This window comes from Thalassophryne amazonica, chromosome 7 (assembly GCF_902500255.1).
Source record: "Thalassophryne amazonica chromosome 7, fThaAma1.1, whole genome shotgun sequence".
Taxonomy (NCBI): Eukaryota; Metazoa; Chordata; class Actinopteri; order Batrachoidiformes; family Batrachoididae; genus Thalassophryne; species Thalassophryne amazonica.
Genome location: NC_047109.1, coordinates 108,863,418 through 108,884,514, shown reverse-complemented (window position 1 = coordinate 108,884,514; position 21,097 = coordinate 108,863,418). Strand labels below are relative to the sequence as shown.

The following is a 21,097-nucleotide window of genomic DNA, read 5'->3' as shown; positions in this document are numbered from 1 at the left end:
ATTGAATTATTTCTGTAATTTATTTTTGTAGCATGGCCCAAGCAGAGGTTCACCCCTTTGAGTCTGGTGTGCTTGATGTTTCTTCTTCAGAGGGAGTTTTTCCTTACCACTGTTGCTCTGGGGGTTGGTAAGGTTAGACCTTACCTGTGTGAAGCGCCTTGAGGCAACTCTGTTGTGATTTGGCGCTATATAAAGGAAAATAAATTGAAAAATAAATTGAGTAGATATTGACTCAATCATTTTGAAAAAAAGGTTGACTTCTGCCCATGAGCTATTTTATTTAATGAGGCATGCAAAGTAATGTACAGTAACAACTGAAAGCAACTGCAGACCTTTAATTTGCTGGCCTCTGAATGAAAGAATGAACAAATAACACACACCTGGCTCAGTAGCCAATTCTCCAAATACTTTTGCACTTTTAATATTTATTCACCCACTGTGGATGTAATCACCATCAAATTAAAGCTGGTAGTCTACACAACAAGGTGATATAGAGGATTTGCTTTAAACTACTATTTTAAAAAATCCTAAATAACAAAAACTTAAGTCAGTGTCTCTGTATGGCTGTAACTGTAGCTGAGGCAGTGGAGGACAACAATGAATTTCCTGCTTCCAAAATAACAGCTCTCATTCTTCACCAAAGCTATACATCAACTCTGAAACTCTGCTCTCTCTCAGCCGCTCTCACCTGACTCTGCAGTGTGGAGCATCAGCCAGCGGATAGCAACGTTGCAGTCCCTCAGACAGTTGAGCAATTTGGGAATGTTGTCGAGAATGATCTCATCTCTGAGGAAACCCTCCTTCAGCAGCTGCTGCACCTGAGGCCGAAGACTCTCCATGCTAGCTGCACACCGACTCGCCTAAACACACGAGGACAGAGGTAGTGTGGGAGGAGACGTGGTTAGAAGCATCTTTTATCATTGACCATTAAATATTCAGTCATTCATAACCACGAGTTGCCACTACTGCAGAAAGAGTTACAAGAAATGGGGACAAAATGCAAATTCTAGATCAGTCTGTCGTTGCCATCATCATCGGCCTGTGATAATAATCCTAATAATTATCATTTGGAAGAGTATGGCTATTTAAGAGGGAATTTCATGAGTGATTTTCCCCAGAAAGGCACCTGGAGGAAACCTCAAGTTTATCTTAGATTAATGAAGGATGAAGAGCATTCCGTCATATGATGGGCCACTAGCGTGCCTTTCTCCCCTCATGCCCTTTAAACAGCCTGAGCCCAGCGCTCTAAGTTCTTTTCTTGTGTTTCAGTTACATGTTGAGCTTGTGCCTCACTGATGAATTGACAATTCCTCACCGAAGCCAATCAATAATAAGACTAAATCTGATATCCTGGTACCTGTTCTTTGATGTTGGCAGAGTCCAGGGTGTAGTTGAGAGCGGTCTTGGCAGCTTTATATGGTTCCCAGGCCTCCATAAGGTTGACAGTGATACCCATGTAGATACTGATAACCTGCAAACAGATAAGTCATAAATGTCTGAAGACAGCGACACCTCAAAAAAAGAAGAGGTACACTAAAGCACAACGAAAATAAACTGTTTATTTCAAAGCAGCACGTCATCTCACCCAGTTGTCAGGGAAATATTTGTCCACTATCTCCCTCATCTTGGCCTGCTGAGTGTACAGTATGGGGGGGCTGAAGTAGAGACAGACATACAGCATGGCCGCCTGGTTAGCCAGAGCTGTACTTCGATGCTCTGGTAGCGGGTAAGCAGACACCTGATGGACAGGAGGAGAAATTCTTGACCATCTTAAAAATATGACTACACACAAAATGAGGAGTTTGTTTAACAACAGTTTCTGTGTGGGAACAGGCTGGAGGGTTAACCACAGACATAAGCACTGAGTTGAAGCACAACAGAAAATCTGTCCGCAAGGCAAAAATGTCAATGTGGGAAAACAGCAATCGCATTAAGCAGCAAATCAAACAGAAGTGTGAAATCAGGCATGGAAGCTAGACAATCTGGCACTAGAGTGAGAGGCTGTGAATCTCTATATACTGCATGACTCCATTAAAAAACACAGGAATGTACGTGTATGTAAACTGGAGACCCGAGTGCCGATAGAAAGGAAGTAAAGCAGAGGAAAAGAACAAGGAATAAATGTGTCAAAATAAAAGCTAACCAAAAGTAAAGCCACGATAACAAAAAACAGAAGTAAAGCAAACATGCCAAAAACATATTTAAAATATATCAAGACAAACTTAAAAAAAAAAAAATGTGTGTGTGTATATATATATATATATATATATATATATATATATATACACGTATATATATATATATATATATATATATATATATACACGTATATATATATATATATATATATATATATATACACGTATATATACATATATATATATATATATACACACGTATATATACACACTTTTTTTTTTTTTTAAGTTTGTCTTGATATATTTTAAATATGTTTTTGGCATGTTTGCTTTACTTCTGTTTTCTGAATATATATATATATATATTCAGAAAAATACTGTACTAGCAAATATTTTAAGTACTTGTAAATATTTTATTTGGCAGGAGGAGTAATCATGAAATATGCCTCAATATTTTTCAAGGAACAATTTCAGATATTTTGCCTCCAGGAATGATCAAAACTATTATAACTGAGAAGACCTTTTAAGAGTTCCTTGCTCAAACAGTATGTTTAGTGTTACATGTAATTTATTGCATAACATGCCATGTGTTTGCAGTAAAAATATTTAGTGCTGTTAATAATTTACAATAAATTTTAAAACAGGTGCTTTATACTTCTCTCCAGCAATGACAAAATCTGTAATTCTATTTAATTATAACTTTAAATTTGTGCTCAACATGTTTCTCACTTGGTTGTAGATGTCGTCTGAGCGAAGCCTCCCAATGACCATGCTGACGAAAGTAGAACTGATGGGAACCCTCTGGAAGTAGCTTTCCGGGTAGTTGGGCGGCCGTTTGGCTCCAGGCTGACTGGAGTAGCCAGTGCTACGGAGGAGCTTGCAGATATCATCTAAGTTTGAATCAGCTGACGAACGGGCCGCACTAAAGAAAATGTGAAACAATACAGGAGGCATTTTTGATGCATATCCTTTTTGCCAAAAAGGTAATAACACATTAAGAATGATATGAGTTTGAAGACTGAGGCATATAAGCATAAAGTGCTGCCAACACACTATTTCCTGGTATATGCTGCAGTCCAGACCACCTAAACCAAGACGCAAGTCGAGATCAAGACCAGAGTGTACAGAGACTGAAACAAGGCCACGGGCTAATCCCAATACTCCCCCTTTACCCTACCACTTCACTTACAAAAATGAAGGTTAAAGGGCGAAGTGGTCAGGGGAAGGGAGCGTACTGGGATTTCACTCAATAATTTGAGGAGCTGAGACCAAGTTAAGACCCTGACCAGACCAGTGCAAGTCCCACACTGCATGACACAATTAAAATAAAAAGCGGAACAAGCAAACCAGAAACATAACTAATCTAAAAGATCCAGATTCCAAGAAAAACACCCGCATACAAACAAAGACTAAGAGCTAAAATCAATTACGTGATCTTTATTCAACACTAATTTTCCATGTCTTACCCTACAATAAAAAAGGACACTTGTTTCAGTTGAAGCAGGGTGTTTTGCATCCAACTGCGATGATGAGGTTAACAAATAAATCAGACAATGCATAGGAACTTTAGCCATATCCTAGCCAATGTGGTCTTGATAAGTGCTGAAATAAAAATCCTGAGCCCTCTACGTCGGAGGCAAGAGCGAGTAAAAATGCAGCTGATTCTGAGCAAAGACCTACAAAAGGTGTTGTTGAGCCTGGTCTCGAGTTCCACAATGCTAGTATTATGCAATTAAATACATGTTGACATACAGAAGTGTTCAGAATAATAGTAGTGCTATGTGACTAAAAAGATTAATCCAGGTTTTGAGTATATTTCTTATTGTTACATGGGAAACAAGGAACCAGTAGATTCTCACAAATCCAAGAAGACCAAGCATTCATGATATGCACACTCTTAAGGCTATGAAATTGGGCTATTAGTAAAAAAAAGTAGAAAAGGAGGTGTTCACAATAATACAACCCCTGGCAAAAATTATGGAATCACCGGCCTCGGAGGATCTTCATTCAGTTGTTTAATTTTGTAGAAAAAAGCAGATCACAGACATGACACAAAACTAAAGTCATTTCAAATGGCAACTTTCTGGCTTTAAGAAACACTTTAAGAAAGAAATCAGGAAAAACAATTGTGGCAGTCAGTAACGGTTACTTTTTTAGACCAAGCAGAGGGAAAAACATATGGACTCACTCAATTCTGAGGAATAAATTATGGAATTTATTCCTCTAAATTCCAAACCCTGTAAATTTTCATCCCCAAAACTAACACCTGCATCAAATCAGATCTGCTCGTTAGTCTGCATCTAAAAAGGAGTGATCACACCTTGGAGAGCTGTTGCACCAAGTGGACTGACATGAATCATGGCTCCAACACGAGAGATGTCAATTGAAACAAAGGAGAGGATTATCAAAATCATCACGCAATGTTGCAAAAGATGTTGGTTGTTCACAGTCAGCTGTGTCTAAACTCTGGACCAAATACAAAAAACATGGGAAGGTTGTTAAAGGCAAACATACTGGTAGATCAAGGAAGACATCAAAGCATCAAGACAGAAAACTTAAAGCAATATGTCTCAAAAATTGAAAATGCACAACAAAACAAATGAGGAACGAATGGGAGGAAACTGGAGTCAACGTCTGTGACCGAATTGTAAGAAACTGCCTAAAAGAAATGGGATTTACATACAGAAAAGCTAAACAAAAGCCATCATTAACACCTAAACAGAAAAAAACAAGGTTACAATGGGCTAAGGAAAAGCAATCGTGGACTGTGGATGACTGGATGAAAGTCATATTCAGTGATGAATCTCGAATCTGCATTGGGCTGGAACTTCTGTTTGGTGCCGTTCCAATGAGATTTATAAAGATGACTGCCTGAAGAGAACATGTAAATTTCCACAGTCATCGATGATATGGGGCTGCATGTCAGGTAAAGGCACTGGGGAGATGGCTGTCATTACATCATCAATAAATGCACAAGTTTACAGTGATATTTTGGACACTTTTCTTAACCCATCAATTGAAAGGATGTTTGGGGATGATGAAATCATTTTTCAAGATGACAATGCATCTTGCCATAGAGCAAAAACTGTGAAAACATTCCTTGCAAAAAGACACATATGGTCAATGTCATGGCCTGCAAATAGTCCGGATCTTAATCCAATTGAAAATCTTTGGTGGAAGTTGAAGAAAATGGTCCATGACAAGGCTCCAACCTGCAAAGCTGATCTGGCAACAGCAATCAGAGAAAGTTGGAGCCAGATTGATGAAGAGTACTGTTTGTCACTCATTAAGTCCATGCCTCAGAGACTGCAAGCTGTTATAAAATAAAATAATAAAATACTATATAAATAATACTTATATAAAATACTAGTGATGTGTTGGAGCATTCTTTTGTTTTTCATGATTCCATAATTTTTTCCTCAGAATTGAGTGAGTCCATATTTTTTTCCCTCTGCTTGGTCTAAAAAAGTAACCATTACTGACTGCCACAATTTTTTTTCCTGATTTCTTAGTGTTTCTTAAAGCCAGAAAGTTGCCATTTGAAATGACTTTAGTTTTGTGTCATGTCTGTGATCTGCTTTTTTTCTACAAAAGTAAACAACTGAATGAACATCCTCCGAGGCCGGTGATTCCATAATTTTTGCCAGGGGTTGTAGTAGTGTAGCATTCAGTCAGAGAGTTTGTCAATTTTGTAGAACAAACAGGTGTGAATCAGGTGTCCCTTATTTAAGGACGAAGCCAGCACCTGTTGAACATGCTTTTCTCTTTGAAAGCCTGAGGAAAATGGGACATCCAACACACTGTTTAGAAGAACAGCGTAGTTTGATTAAAAAGTTGATTGGAGAGGGGAAAACCTATACGCAGGTGCAAAACATTATAGGCTGTTCATCTACAATTATCTCCAGTGCTTTAAAATGGACAAAAAAACCAGAGACGCATGGAAGAAAATGGAAAACAACCATCAATATGGATAGAAGAATAACCAGAATGGCAAAGGCTCACCCATTGATCAGCTCCAGGATGATCAAAGACAGTTTGGAGTTACCTGTAAGTGCTGTGACAGTTAGAAGACGCCTGTGTGAAGCTAATTTATGTGCAAGAATCCCCCGTAAAGTCCCTCTGTTAAATAAAAGACATGTGCAGAAGAGGTTACAATTTGCCAAAGAACACATCAGCTGGCCTAAAGAGAAATTGAGGAATATTTTGTGGACTGATGAGAGTAAAATTGTTCTTTCTGGGTCCAAGGGCCACAGATAGTTTGTGAGACGACCCCCAAACTCTGAATTCAAGCCACAGTTCACAGTGAAGACAGTGAAGCATGGTGGTGCAAGCATCATGATATGGGCATGTTTCTCCTACTATGGTGTTGGGCCCATATATATCGCATACCAGGTATCATGGATCAGTTTGGATATGTCAAAATACTTGAAGAGGTCATGTTGCCTTATGCTGAAGAGGACATGCCCTTGAAATGGGTGTTTCAACAAGACAATGACCCCAAGCACACTAGTAAACGAGCAAAATCTTGGTTCCAAACCAACAAAATTAATGCCTCGCAGATGTGAAGAAATCATGAAAAACTGTGGTTATACAACTAAATACTAGTTAGTGATTCACAGGATTGCTAAAAAAGCAGTTTGAACATAATAGTTTTGAGTTTGTAGCGTCAACAGCAGATGCTACTATTATTGTGAACACCCCTTTTCTACTTTTTTACTAATAGCCCAATTTCATAGCCGTAAGAGTGTGCATACCATGAATGCTTGGTCTTGTTGGATTTGTGAGAATCTACTGAATCTACTGGTACCTTGTTTCCCATGTAACAATATGAAATATACTCAAAACCTGGATTAATCTTTTTAGTCACATAGCAATACTATTATTCTGAACACTACTGTATAGTAACATCTACATGTAGCTAAATGTTTCACAGCAGTGGAAAAAAGATCAACAGAAAATAAGTTATATCTAACTGAAGCTCCCCTACATTTAAATGTTTACAAGACTAGTGGTTGTACTAAAAATAAGAAAGGGAAAGATGTGCAAGAAAGCAGGTACCTTAGCTTAATGACTAAGCGCACTTGCTAACAGAACGTACAGCGTGCAAGTGAGAAATGTGATTATTCTACATGGCACAAACTCACCTGTATCTATAGTAGGAAACAAGCATCCTCTCTCTGACCTCACCTTCAATTTTCTGGTCAATAACCAGCAACATGACTCCGTACAAATACAGAGCTTCACACTGGGTAACAGATTAAACACATACAATCAGTTTGACTGCAGACTGTAATCCAGCAGTTAAAAACAGGGGAGGATATATCGACACATTGACTGTGCACCGGAAAAAGAAGCTTAAAATACAGTGCTTTACCCATTCTAAGCACTGATTCCAGAATCTATTTTGTATTAAAATGTGACAACAAAATGAGAAATAAAACTGAAATAATTAAACAAATTAATAAAATTGCTTTAGCAGTATTTCATGTGGAATTTTAAAGGTTCCATCTTGAACACACAACAGACACAGTAAATTCTCATATAAATTCAACAACAATAATGAACACTTTTTATGCTCTTTCCTGTAGCTACTGCTACAAATCTTCAACTGATTTACGTTTGCGTTACTTACGAGAAGCTGTTTTCCGTCCTCACTGAGAAGCACAGTCTCCAAAGTCTGCTGAATATAAACACCCTCATGTAGGTCATCCAAATATCTACAGATAAAACAATGAGAATAATGTTGCAATGCAGAGATTTTATCACGATTTTTGAGGTCTAGAACAGTAAAACAGGGATGGCTGACATAACATAAGATCAGGAACAATCTTTGAACCAGCTCATTTTAAATTTATTCAGACAGTTACATTTTGTTTCAACAGGTTAAAATTGTGATTTTTTGGGGTTTTTTTTTGTATGGGTCAGTACCCATTTTACAGCTGGGACAATGTAGGTGAAATGTCTTGTCCAAGGCTACAGACTGGTAGCTGATCAGGAATCGATAGCAGAGCTAGTAAGTTCAGCTCCTATCCCACTGAACTACCTACTTTGCTTGACAATGTGGGCTGATAGTGAAATCATTCTAACAGCCACTGAACAGCCTCGTCGAGTTTTACCTGTTAAGATCCACTATGTATTTGTGGACACTCTCAAAGGCCAGATAGAAACGTGATAAAATTTCAATGTTGTTTTCTCTAAACTCTTCATCCAGGTCCTGTAGGTCAGGTTTGGCTTCCAGCTTCCCTTCATAATACTCTTGACCCTGGAAAAGAAAGAGTATAACAGTAAAAGTAAAAGAGTAAAGCAATGGAAGCATAATCTGTACCTCCAATAAAATAAATAGACTTCTGGGTCTATACAACAAAACAAGAATGTATAATTCTGCTCATTTCCTCAAGTCTAAAGAATAAAAAAATGACATTTGGTAGCATGAGCATGTCACTGTAAGATTCAGAATAAGTGTAAGAGACTGAAACCCTTATCTAACTCATACCTTAAAGTAACTGAAATCACATATAATATCTCCATATTTCTGTTGGTCATTTTTGTCCTTCAACCTGAAAACTGCAGGGATGAAATCAGAGAGGCGCAAGAGCTCTGCAATGATGGCGTTTCCCCTGGAAACAATCCTGAGGATGGCCTGGCCACACAGATTGTTCTCCGCTAGGAAATCGACCATTGTGGCCAGAAGAAGCGGAGATGAAGGTTGTGTAACAGAGCCACACTGTGACCTTGTAAATTTGCAGTGATCACAGTGTTTGGATAGTCCTGTTAAAAAGAAAGAAAAAGAAAAAAGAATGTTATTGTAAGCTTTATGCTTGTGCAATGAAGCATTCAGTATTGTGAAGTGTATCTGAGCAAACACAACACCTGCCAGCTCCTGAACTGCTAATACATTCTCCTTTAGGCTTCTCCTGTGTTGCTCGGGATTGGCATTGCAGATCCAGTAGGAACATTGATTTGGCTCAAAATTTTATGCTAGATGCCCTTCCTAATGTGTAACAGAAAAGTCAGTCAAGTATTCCCCCCGCCAGGCAGCAGTGTATCACTGTGGAGACAGCGATACATCACATTTGTATTTTTCCCTGAAATAATTTTACATTCTCTTAGAAAGTATTTGTGCAGACACGCAGTGGGTTTTACTCATTCATATCCCTGGAAAAATAATATTTTCTTCAGTAATATGATCTGCATTCATAATCATCCACTGAACGGGGCAGTTGTTAAGCACAAAAGAAAATCAACTTCATTCTGCAGATAAATTCTTTATAGAAAGTCTCTGTGCAAAGCTGAGCATAATCAAACTGATTACATTTCCACGCTTGGAAAGCAACTTCAAGAAACTCCAAGCTGCAAAGTGGGGGACGTTCTATAAAGACCCTGAGGCCCGTTGGGGCCAGTGCTCATCTCCGGATTCCATAGCGTGAAGCAGGTGAGAGTTTACAACTTCCCCTGGACGGGACACCTGTCCAATGCAGGTTACGTCCCCAGCCAAGGCTGGTACCCACTTACAGCTGGGTGGACTGAGACAATGCAGATGAAGCGTGTTGTCCAAAAACACAGATAGGTATCATGAGCAGGATTCAAATCCAGGTCTACATATTGGCAGGCCAGCTTCTGACCCACTAATCCATCTGCTCTACCGAAGCTGAAAGAACTAAACAAATTAATCAACAAACATCAAGAAAAGTGCTAAACTGACTGATTGTAGCTGCAGGAATTATTCTGTTACCTGTTTTAAAACATTACAATCAAACATGAACTATTAAACACATTATACACAGCTTAATCGGAAAAAAATGAATTGTCAGTTGCAGACCTCAAAATCTAGTGTCTCACATGAAATAAAATAAATGAATAAAAACTTTAATCTGTCTGACATATGTTGTGGCGTGCAGGTGATTTCTGGCTTGCTAAGGGAATAAACACACCTGTGACACTGAACTGAAAGACAAACAAAAATAGTCCTTTACCTTTGTCTTAATGCAGACTCTACTATACTGTTGTACATCATTACTAAGCTAATGTTAGCATGCAGCTTGCTAGCATGCTTTAATAAACCTTGACGCCGTACACAGTAGCTTGTGTGGAGGCAAAACATCAAACAAGACATGGAGAAGTAACTGCTAAAATTTAATGTTTAACTTCAAAAGAAGAAGAAACGTTTAAAGTTCAACGTTACACTAAAGTACTTGCCTCTTTGAATCTTCCACTTTCCGTCGCTGTTTACTTCCTCATGACAAACCACCTGACTGCTGCCGGATGAGTTTGATTCAAGAAACTCTGCACGCCGGAGGAGGGCGGTGTTATCCCCAAAAAAGCCCACAAACAACAGCAACAATAATAAGAATAACCTACTTATTTTAATGTTATTTTAAAATTGTAAGTGTTGCTATGAGTTTTCTGTGTGTTTTATGTATGGTCTGTGTTTGTTGTGATTTGGACCCTGTGTCTGGCAAATAAAGTGATGCTGATACTGAATAATAATAATAATAATAATAATAATAATAATAATAATAATAATAATAATAATAATAATAATAATAATAATAATAATAATAATCAAGGGCGCAATTTAGAAGTAGAAATTGGGGGGACAAAGTGTGAGGCCCACAGGGCCAAAGCCCATAGGGCGGGGGTCTGGGGGCCGCTTTAGGCCCCCAGAAGCCAGCGGTTTCTAGATAAGCTCAGATGCATTCTGAGCATCCAGAACAGTAATTTTAATGTTTTGAGAAGACCATAAAGTGGTCACCATTTGACTTATGCAATTTGAAACTGTGGATATAAGTACTTTATTCTGAGAATAGCCAGCATTGATTTTATTAACATCCTGGTGTAAATAAGGTATCACCACATGTGTAGAACTCAAAAAGAATGATAGGTTGAGTTTTCATTAAAAAAAAAAACAACTGCAATGTGGTAAAATGTATTCATAAATATGAAATAACAGGCTCTTAATAATTATTAACTATCGCATACTGTATTTTTTTCTCAAGATTTGTTTTTGCATAAGTTTGAAAAACCAACAGATCATAAGTTTAGGATAAATTACTTATCATGAATTTAATTTTCAAAGTGGCACTAATGACAACACTCATACTGAACATAATTTCGCTTGCATAGACTGATTTTGGAGATCAAGCAATAACTGCAGATGGGCTTTCTGAGGTCCCAGATAGCTTTTCTGATTTCCTTTTGTAACTTTCAGAATTTAGTAAATTAGCATATGGTCCATTGATACTTATGTGTAGACACTAGTCCCTCGAGGCAACTATTTTTGGTTTCAAATCTGGACAAATGCAGTCCCAGAAAATTCCAAATGTGACAAACAAGAAACAGGTGTTGTAAACAAGTCAATGCTGCTAAAAATACAAACTTGCAGAAACAAAGATACTATTCTGACATGGTTTGCACATAAGACTGGCATAGCATGTTTCAAGTACACACATATATGTCAGAAGGTGGGGGGGACATACCATTTTCTGTCCCCCCGGTTGAAAAGGTGGGGGGACATGTCCCCCATCCCCCCTATCCCCCACCAAATTGCGCCCATGATAATAATAATAATAATAATAATAATAATAATAATAATATGAGCGAAAGCTCACTCATGGTACAGGGTGTCCTAAACAGGAAGTGCCAATTTTCAAATCCACAGTAAAACAGGAGATGTTCAAATGTCAAACACTTCCTGGATTGACAGATGAGCTCCCATGGAATCTCGCGGGAACTCAGGGCCAAGATCACACTCAAACAGGAAGTGCCAATTTATCAGTCACAGTGAAACAGGAAATGTTCAAATGTCAAACACTTCCTGGCATGGGAGGAGCTAGAGCGGAGGCTGGGGTTTCACTGGACTCTGAAATCTGATTGGACACAGATGATTGACATGTCACGGCACCACACGTCTGGTTGAAAGACCTGCATTTTCAAATCAGTGAGTCACATTGACTGCTAGGTTCCTCCTGCCCAGTAGTTTGCGCTGTGTACCACAAAAGTTTTAATCAACCTTAGTAGAAGAAGAAAAATGTTTGCTTCAGATTTGAATTGAGCACGTAGTTTGAACTATGGACTTCTAATCACACCAAACGTATGGTGAGTAAATGACTGTATTTTATGCCAGAAACGAGGTCCGGGTTATTAAAAGCAGCATTTCTCCTTTAATTTGGGTTGCCTTACATACACATGTTTAAGCTAACAGGCAGCAGCTGGTTCATGCTCTGTTGGCTTATTAGTGCAGCAGATAACTGAAACAATCCTTCAAATGGTGATACAAGCATCAAATTCAGCACAAATACAGCTAGAGCAAAATTAATGCAGCAACTTTAACTTTTGACCCCTGTACAAACTGAAACTGACCTTTGTCACCATTTTTGCTGCTTTTACCTCATACCTCAATAACATTCAGTCACAGATTGTCCAAACAATACCTTTTTTGGAATCTTTATGATCAGGCAAATAATGTGGTGTAGTTTTCTATATGATTGTAGCATCTTTTAATTTTGACCCCTGTGTAATTCTTCAATTGACCCCTACCTGGCTGTCTATTGAAAATTCAAGTGGCCAATCAGTTTAATCAATCAGCCAATCAAGAGTTAATGGCTATGGATTATTTGTGCCAGATTTGATGCTTGTATCACCATTTGCAGGATTCCACTCTAAATATTCTCTTATCTGCTGCACTATATATGAGATGTAAGATGCTGCTCCTCAGTGTTTCTGAGTTGCCCTCAAAAGTAGTGGAACACTTGGTATTTCACACATTTTAATTTGTTTATTCCATTTCAAATACATTTTGACTTTTAGAAATTCATATTCATATTTCTGAATTTTAGAAATTCATATTCTTTATTTTTTTTGTATTTCTTATATTTAAAAATGGCATAAACAAATTAAAATGTGTGAAATTCCAAGTGTTCCAATACTTTTGGAGGGCACAGTATCCTAACCTTATGATGAGTGCAAAATGAGTGGGTATATTACTGTTTTGTTTAACAATGTTTAATTTTCACTGTTGCTGCACTTTGTGTCAAATCATAGTCATATAGTATATCATATTGATATGAAAATTCAGTAAGGTATATCTTCTATTATACATTCCAAATCTAAGTTGGAACTGTACTAGTGTTTACTAAGGTACACCTAAATATCTTTAAAGAAAAAAAAGAAGAAAAGAGCCACTTAGGTACCTGGTCTTGAGAACCAGGGATGGTAGGCTGAAAAGCTTTTTTATCCCATGGGAACTGTCCCTACCCACCTAAACGGCTCAAGAATATGGACAGCATGTATATAAGTGACATTTACATGACAATTTATGTGACAATATTGAGATACGATAATTTGGCCATATTGTACAGACCTACTGTCAATTAGCTGAAAACTTTGAATATTAATTTACATCTACATTTAAAAAAAATGCTTAAGGTGGCAGGGAGTTGTAATTAGGGGGACCAGCTGAAAAGCATAAAAAGAAAAATGCTTAAAAAGGTGGGGAGTATGGGGAGCAGAGCCACTCCAGAAGCTAAAAGGTTTTAGTCATGCTCATGCTCCCGAGAACCATTTCACTGAAAAAGGTCTGAAGGACCTAAAGGACATGGTTAGATGGCGAGGAGCTTTTCCAGGCATGTGAGAGGCAAATAAAGAAAAATGCTTAAAAAGGCGGGGGGGCAGAGCCCCACCAGAAGCTGAAAGGTTTTTGACATGCTAATGCTCCTCCGAAGCATTCACTCAAAATAAAGTCTGAAGAACCTAAATGACATGGTGAGATGCTGACGAGCTTCGCTCGTTCATGTCCACGACATTTGCATATTACTGAATAATAATAATAATAATAATAATAATAATAAAGTTTATTTATTTGTTACGCACTTACAATATTAAAAACAAAGTTTATTTGTTTATTTACTTTAGGTTTGTTAAGTGCTCTGTAAAAACAAGCGTGTTTGGTTGAAGCTACAGTCTACACTGCAAAAAGAGGTGTCGAAATACAAGATAAAAAACACTAAATCTTAGGGAAATTATGTTGCTGCATGGATAGATAATTTCACTTGACAAGATGTCTTGAATGCTTGTTACATCTAGCTATAAGCATTTGAACACTTACAATATGAAATTAACACTTAAAACAAGATAAATTGTCTAACACTTATAAATCTAAAGTTTTATCTTGGTACACTGCAAATTATTTGGTTCTTACCAAACAAAAACTTTGAACAGTCTTCAAATCTTGAAGGTTGTGTGGAACTCTTCTATGAACGCTGATCTTTAGTCTTACCATAGATTTTCTACTGGATTCGAGTCAGGTGATTGGCTGGGCCATTCTACCAGCTTTATGTTTATTCTCTGAAACCAGTTGAGAGTTTCCTTAGCTGTGTGATTGGGATCACTGTCTTGCTGAAATGTCCGCCCTTGTTTAATTTTCATAATCCTGGTAGATTTTTAGTCAGGAATGTCTTGGTACATTTTTCCATTCATCCTTCTTTTATTTACAGTTGTATGCAAAGGTTTGGGCACCCTTGATGATTTCCATGATTTTCAGTTAAATATATCATATAGCAGACAAACACACTGATATTTGAGAAGTGAAATGACATTTCTAGTATTTACAGAAAGTGCAATAATTATTTAGGGTTGGCTCTCACTGCGGTATTGTATCACTTCCTGTTCCGGAGCACAGCGGTGTTTTGCTGTATCTGTTAATTTTGGCTCTCTGTTGGGACTGTTTACACAGAGACTGCTACCTGCTGCTTTGGACTTTGAACTAATAGTCTTTTTCAAGACTTTTTTACTTTTTTACCTTTTTATTTTTTTTTTTTTTTTTTTTTTTTTTTTTTTTTTTTTTACTTTTTTACTTGACTCTACTGGTGGTCGGCTCTCACTGCGGTATTGTATCACTTCTTGTTCCGGAGCACAGCGGTGTTTTTCTGTATCTGTTAGCTGTTTGATCTGCGCAGTTAGATTGATCTAGTTATCTAGATTACGATTTGTTTCCCAGTGTAATCTTTACGTGCCTTAACTAAAGCACTCCTTCTGCTGAATCACCTCTAAATTATTTACACATTATTCGCTTTGCGTGTTTTTAGGAATCCGCTAGCTTAGCGTAGCTACTAGCTCTTAGCCGATTTAGCATGGCGGCTTCTCCTGTCTCTCCCGCACTTTTCTGCTCTGGGTGTGAAATGTTTAGTTATTCCTCGGCCTCCTTTAGCAGTAATGGTACTTGTAATAAGTGTAGCTTATTCGTAGCTTTGGAGGCCAGGCTGGGCGAATTGGAGACTCGGCTCCGCACCGTGGAAAATTCTACAGCTAGCAAGGCCCCTGTAGTCGGTGCGGACCAAGGTAGCTTAGCCGCCGTTAGTTCCCCCCTGGCAGATCCCGAGCAGCCGGGAAAGCAGGCCGACTGGGTGACTGTGAGGAGGAAGCGTAGCCCTAAACAGAAGCCCCGTGTACACCGCCAACCCGTTCACATCTTTAACCGTTTTTCCCCACTCGACGATACACCCGCCGAGGATCAAACTCTGGTTATTGGCGACTCTGTTTTGAGAAATGTGAAGTTAGCGACACCAGCAACCATAGTCAATTGTCTTCCGGGGGCCAGAGCAGGCGACATTGAAGGAAATTTGAAACTGCTGGCTAAGGCTAAGCGTAAATTTGGTAAGATTGTAATTCACGTCGGCAGTAATGACACCCGGTTACGCCAATCGGAGGTCACTAAAATTAACATTGAATCGGTGTGTAACTTTGCAAAAACAATGTCGGACTCTGTAGTTTTCTCTGGGCCCCTCCCCAATCAGACCGGGAGTGACATGTTTAGCCGCATGTTCTCCTTGAATTGCTGGCTGTCTGAGTGGTGTCCAAAAAATGAGGTGGGCTTCATAGATAATTGGCAAAGCTTCTGGGGAAAACCTGGTCTTGTTAGGAGAGACGGCAGCCATCCCACTTTGGATGGAGCAGCTCTCATTTCTAGAAATCTGGCCAATTTTCTTAAATCCTCCAAACCGTGACTATCCAGGGTTGGGACCAGGAAGCAGAGTTGTAGTCTTACACACCTCTCTGCAGCTTCTCTCCCCCTGCCATCCCCTCATTACCCCATCCCCGTAGAGACGGTGCCTGCTCCCAGACTACCAATAACCAGCAAAAATCTATTTAAGCATAAAAATTCAAAAAGAAAAAATAATATAGCACCTTCAACTGCACCACAGACTAAAACAGTTAAATGTGGTCTATTAAACATTAGGTCTCTCTCTTCTAAGTCCCTGTTGGTAAATGATATAATAATTGATCAACATATTGATTTATTCTGCCTAACAGAAACCTGGTTACAGCAGGATGAATATGTTAGTTTAAATGAGTCAACACCCCCGAGTCACACTAACTGTCAGAATGCTCGTAGCACGGGCCGGGGTGGAGGATTAGCAGCAATCTTCCATTCCAGCTTATTAATTAATCCAAAACCCAGACAGAGCTTTAATTCATTTGAAAGCTTGTCTCTTAGTCTTGTCCATCCAAATTGGAAGTCCCAAAAACCAGTTTTATTTGTTATTATCTATCGTCCACCTGGTCGTTACTGTGAGTTTCTCTGTGAATTTTCAGACCTTTTGTCTGACTTAGTGCTTAGCTCAGATAAGATAATTATAGTGGGCGATTTTAACATCCACACAGATGCTGAGAATGACAGCCTCAACACTGCATTTAATCTATTATTAGACTCTATTGGCTTTGCTCAAAAAGTAAATGAGTCCACCCACCACTTTAATCATATCTTAGATCTTGTTCTGACTTATGGTATGGAAATAGAAGACTTAACAGTATTCCCTGATAACTCCCTTCTGTCTGATCATTTCTTAATAACATTTACATTTACTCTGATGGACTACCCAGCAGTGGGGAATAAGTTTCATTACACTAGAAGTCTTTCAGAAAGCGCTGTAACTAGGTTTAAGGATATGATTCCTTCTTTATGTTCTCTAATGCCATATACCAACACAGTGCAGAGTAGCTACCTAAACTCTGTAAGGGAGATAGAGTATCTCGTCAATAGTTTTACATCCTCATTGAAGACAACTTTGGATGCTGTAGCTCCTCTGAAAAAGAGAGCTTTAAATCAGAAGTGTCTGACTCCGTGGTATAACTCACAAACTCGTAGCTTAAAGCAGATAACCCGTAAGTTGGAGAGGAAATGGCGTCTCACTAATTTAGAAGATCTTCACTTAGCCTGGAAAAAGAGTCTGTTGCTCTATAAAAAAGCCCTTCGTAAAGCTAGGACATCTTTCTACTCATCACTAATTGAAGAAAATAAGAACAACCCCAGGTTTCTTTTCAGCACTGTAGCCAGGCTGACAAAGAGTCAGAGCTCTATTGAGCTGAGTATTCCATTAACTTTAACTAGTAATGACTTCATGACTTTCTTTGCTAACAAAATTTTAACTATTAGAGAAAAAATTACTCATAACCATCCCAAAGACGTATCGTTATCTTTGGCTGCTTTCAGTGATGCCGGTATTTGGTTAGACTCTTTCTCTCCGATTGTTCTGTCTGAGTTATTCTCATTAGTTACTTCATCCAAACCATCAACATGTTTATTAGACCCCATTCCTACCAGGCTGCTCAAGGAAGCCCTACCATTATTTAATGCTTCGATCTTAAATATGATCAATCTATCTTTGTTAGTTGGCTATGTACCACAGGCTTTTAAGGTGGCAGTAATTAAACCATTACTTAAAAAGCCATCACTTGACCCAGCTATCTTAGCTAATTATAGGCCAATCTCCAACCTTCCTTTTCTCTCAAAAATTCTTGAAAGGGTAGTTGTAAAACAGCTAACTGATCATCTGCAGAGGAATGGTCTATTTGAAGAGTTTCAGTCAGGTTTTAGAATTCATCATAGTACAGAAACAGCATTAGTGAAGGTTACAAATGATCTTCTTATGGCCTCGGACAGTGGACTCATCTCTGTGCTTGTTCTGTTAGATCTCAGTGCTGCTTTTGATACTGTTGACCATAAAATTTTATTACAGAGATTAGAGCATGCCATAGGTATTAAAGGCACTGCGCTGCGGTGGTTTGAATCATATTTGTCTAATAGATTACAATTTGTTCATGTAAATGGGGAATCTTCTTCACAGACTAAAGTTAATTATGGAGTTCCACAAGGTTCTGTGCTAGGACCAATTTTATTCACTTTATACATGCTTCCCTTAGGCAGTATTATTAGACGGTATTGCTTAAATTTTCATTGTTACGCAGATGATACCCAGCTTTATCTATCCATGAAGCCAGAGGACACACACCAATTAGCTAAACTGCAGGATTGTCTTACAGACATAAAGACATGGATGACCTCTAATTTCCTGCTTTTAAACTCAGATAAAACTGAAGTTATTGTACTTGGCCCCACAAATCTTAGAAACATGGTGTCTAACCAGATCCTTACTCTGGATGGCATTACCCTGACCTCTAGTAATACTGTGAGAAATCTTGGAGTCATTTTTGATCAGGATATGTCATTCAAAGTGCATATTAAACAAATATGTAGGACTGCTTTTTTGCATTTACGCAATATCTCTAAAATCAGAAAGGTCTTGTCTCAGAGTGATGCTGAAAAACTAATTCATGCATTTATTTCCTCTAGGCTGGACTATTGTAATTCATTATTATCAGGTTGTCCTAAAAGTTCCCTAAAAAGCCTTCAGTTAATTCAAAATGCTGCAGCTAGAGTACTGACGGGGACTAGAAGGAGAGAGCATATCTCACCCATATTGGCCTCTCTTCATTGGCTTCCTGTTAATTCTAGAATAGAATTTAAAATTCTTCTTCTTACTTATAAGGTTTTGAATAATCAGGTCCCATCTTATCTTAGGGACCTCGTAGTACCATATTACCCCAATAGAGCGCTTCGCTCTCAGACTGCAGGCTTACTTGTAGTTCCTAGGGTTTGTAAGAGTAGAATGGGAGGCAGAGCCTTCAGCTTTCAGGCTCCTCTCCTGTGGAACCAGCTCCCAATTCAGATCAGGGAGACAGACACCCTCTCTACTTTTAAGATTAGGCTTAAAACTTTCCTTTTTGCTAAAGCTTATAGTTAGGGCTGGATCAGGTGACCCTGAACCATCCCTTAGTTATGCTGCTATAGACGTAGACTGCTGGGGGGTTCCCATGATGCACTGTTTCTTTTTCTTTTTGCTCTGTATGCACCACTCTGCATTTAATCATTAGTGATCGATCTCTGCTCCCCTCCACAGCATGTCTTTTTCCTGGTTCTCTCCCTCAGCCCCAACCAGTCCCAGCAGAAGACTGCCCCTCCCTGAGCCTGGTTCTGCTGGAGGTTTCTTCCTGTTAAAAGGGAGTTTTTCCTTCCACTGTAGCCAAGTGCTTGCTCACAGGGGGTCGTTTTGACCGTTGGGGTTTTACATAATTATTGTATGGCCTTGCCTTACAATATAAAGCGCCTTGGGGCAACTGTTTGTTGTGATTTGGCGCTATATAAAAAAAATTGATTGATTGATTTAAACAAAATTGGGCAGATGCATAAATTTGGGCACCCTTGTCATTTTATTGATTTTAATACATTTAACACTAATTATTGAAACACAAAATTGGTTTAGTAAGCTCACTGACCCTTGACCTCCTTACACAGGTGAATCCAACCATGAGAAAGGGTATTTAAGGTGGCCATTTGCAAATGTTTCCCCTCTTTAAATCTCGTCTAATGAGTGGCAACATGGGGGCCTCTAAACAACTCTCAAATGACCTAAAAACAAAGATCATTCAACATCATGGTTTAGGGGAAGGATACAAAAAGCTATCTCAGAGATTTCCACTGTGAAGAAGATAGTGAGGAAATGGAAGACCACAGGCCCAGTACTAGTTAAGGCCCGAAGTGGCAGGCCAAGAAAAATCTCAGATAAGCTGAAGTGAAGGATGGTGAGAACAGCCATAGTCAACCCACAAACCTGCTCCAAAGACCTACAACATGATCTTGCTGCAGATACTGTCTCTGTTCATTGTTCAACTACACAATGCACTTTGCACAAGGAGATGCTGTAATTCAGAGGAAGCCTTTTCTGCATACACGCCACAAACAGAGTCACTTGAGGTATGCTAAAGCACATTTGGACAACCAGCTTCATTTTGGAATAAGGTGCTGTGTACTGATGAAACTAAAATTGAGTTATTTGGACAGAAAAAGAACACAGCATTCCAAGAAAAACACCTGCTACCTACAGTAAAATTTGGAGGAAGTTTCATCATGCTGTGGGGCTGTGTGGCCAGTGCAGGTACTGGGAATCTTGTTAAAGTTGAGGGTCACATGGATTCCAGTCAATATCAGCAGATTCTTGAGAACAATGTTCATGAATCAGTGACAAAGTTGAAGTTGCACTGGGGCTGGATCTTTCAACAAGACGACCCTAAACACTGCTCAAAATTTACTAAGGCATTCATGCAGAGGAACAAGTACAACGTTCTAAATGGCCATCTCAGTTCCCAGACCTGAATATTATTGAAAATCTGTGGTGTGATTTTAAGTGGGCTGTCCATGCTGGGAAACCAACAAACCTGAGATGTTTTGTAAAGAAGAATGGTCCAAAATACCTTCAACCAGAATCCAGACTCTCATTGGAAGCTATAGAGGCTGTTATTTCTGCAAATGGAGGATCTACTAAATACTGATGTATTTTTTTCTGTTGGGGTGCCCAAATTTATGCATCTGCCTAATTTTGTTTAAAGAATTATTGCACACTTTCTGTAAATCCTAGAAGCTTCATTTCACTTCTCAAATATCATTGTGTTTGTCTGCTATATGATATATTTAACTGAAATTGCTGATCCAAACAACCAATGATTTATAAAGGAAAATCATGGAAATCATCAGGGGTGCCCAAACCTTTGCAAACAACTGTATATGAAGTTTGCCAGTGTTGTCTGCTGAAAAACAGCCCCACACTGAGATGTTCCAAACTTCACTG

At 38.7% G+C, this 21,097-nt stretch overlaps 1 protein-coding gene across 1 annotated transcript in view; it reads right to left on the bottom strand.

Moving 5' to 3' along the window:
* washc5 (WASH complex subunit 5) overlaps positions 1 to 10,407 on the bottom strand; it is a 45,150-nt gene extending 34,743 nt beyond the window's left edge. The window contains exons 1-9 of the mRNA XM_034175298.1: positions 10,331 to 10,407; positions 8,632 to 8,869; positions 8,255 to 8,400; positions 7,771 to 7,855; positions 7,283 to 7,383; positions 2,868 to 3,060; positions 1,586 to 1,738; positions 1,358 to 1,471; positions 689 to 860 (exon numbers count right to left, since the gene is read on the bottom strand). Of these exons, the coding sequence (XP_034031189.1) occupies positions 689 to 860; positions 1,358 to 1,471; positions 1,586 to 1,738; positions 2,868 to 3,060; positions 7,283 to 7,383; positions 7,771 to 7,855; positions 8,255 to 8,400; positions 8,632 to 8,817 (1,150 nt within the window). The 5' untranslated portion in view covers positions 8,818 to 8,869; positions 10,331 to 10,407. The remainder of the gene's footprint in view (positions 1 to 688; positions 861 to 1,357; positions 1,472 to 1,585; positions 1,739 to 2,867; positions 3,061 to 7,282; positions 7,384 to 7,770; positions 7,856 to 8,254; positions 8,401 to 8,631; positions 8,870 to 10,330) is intronic.
* Between the last annotated feature and the right edge of the window lie 10,690 nt (positions 10,408 to 21,097).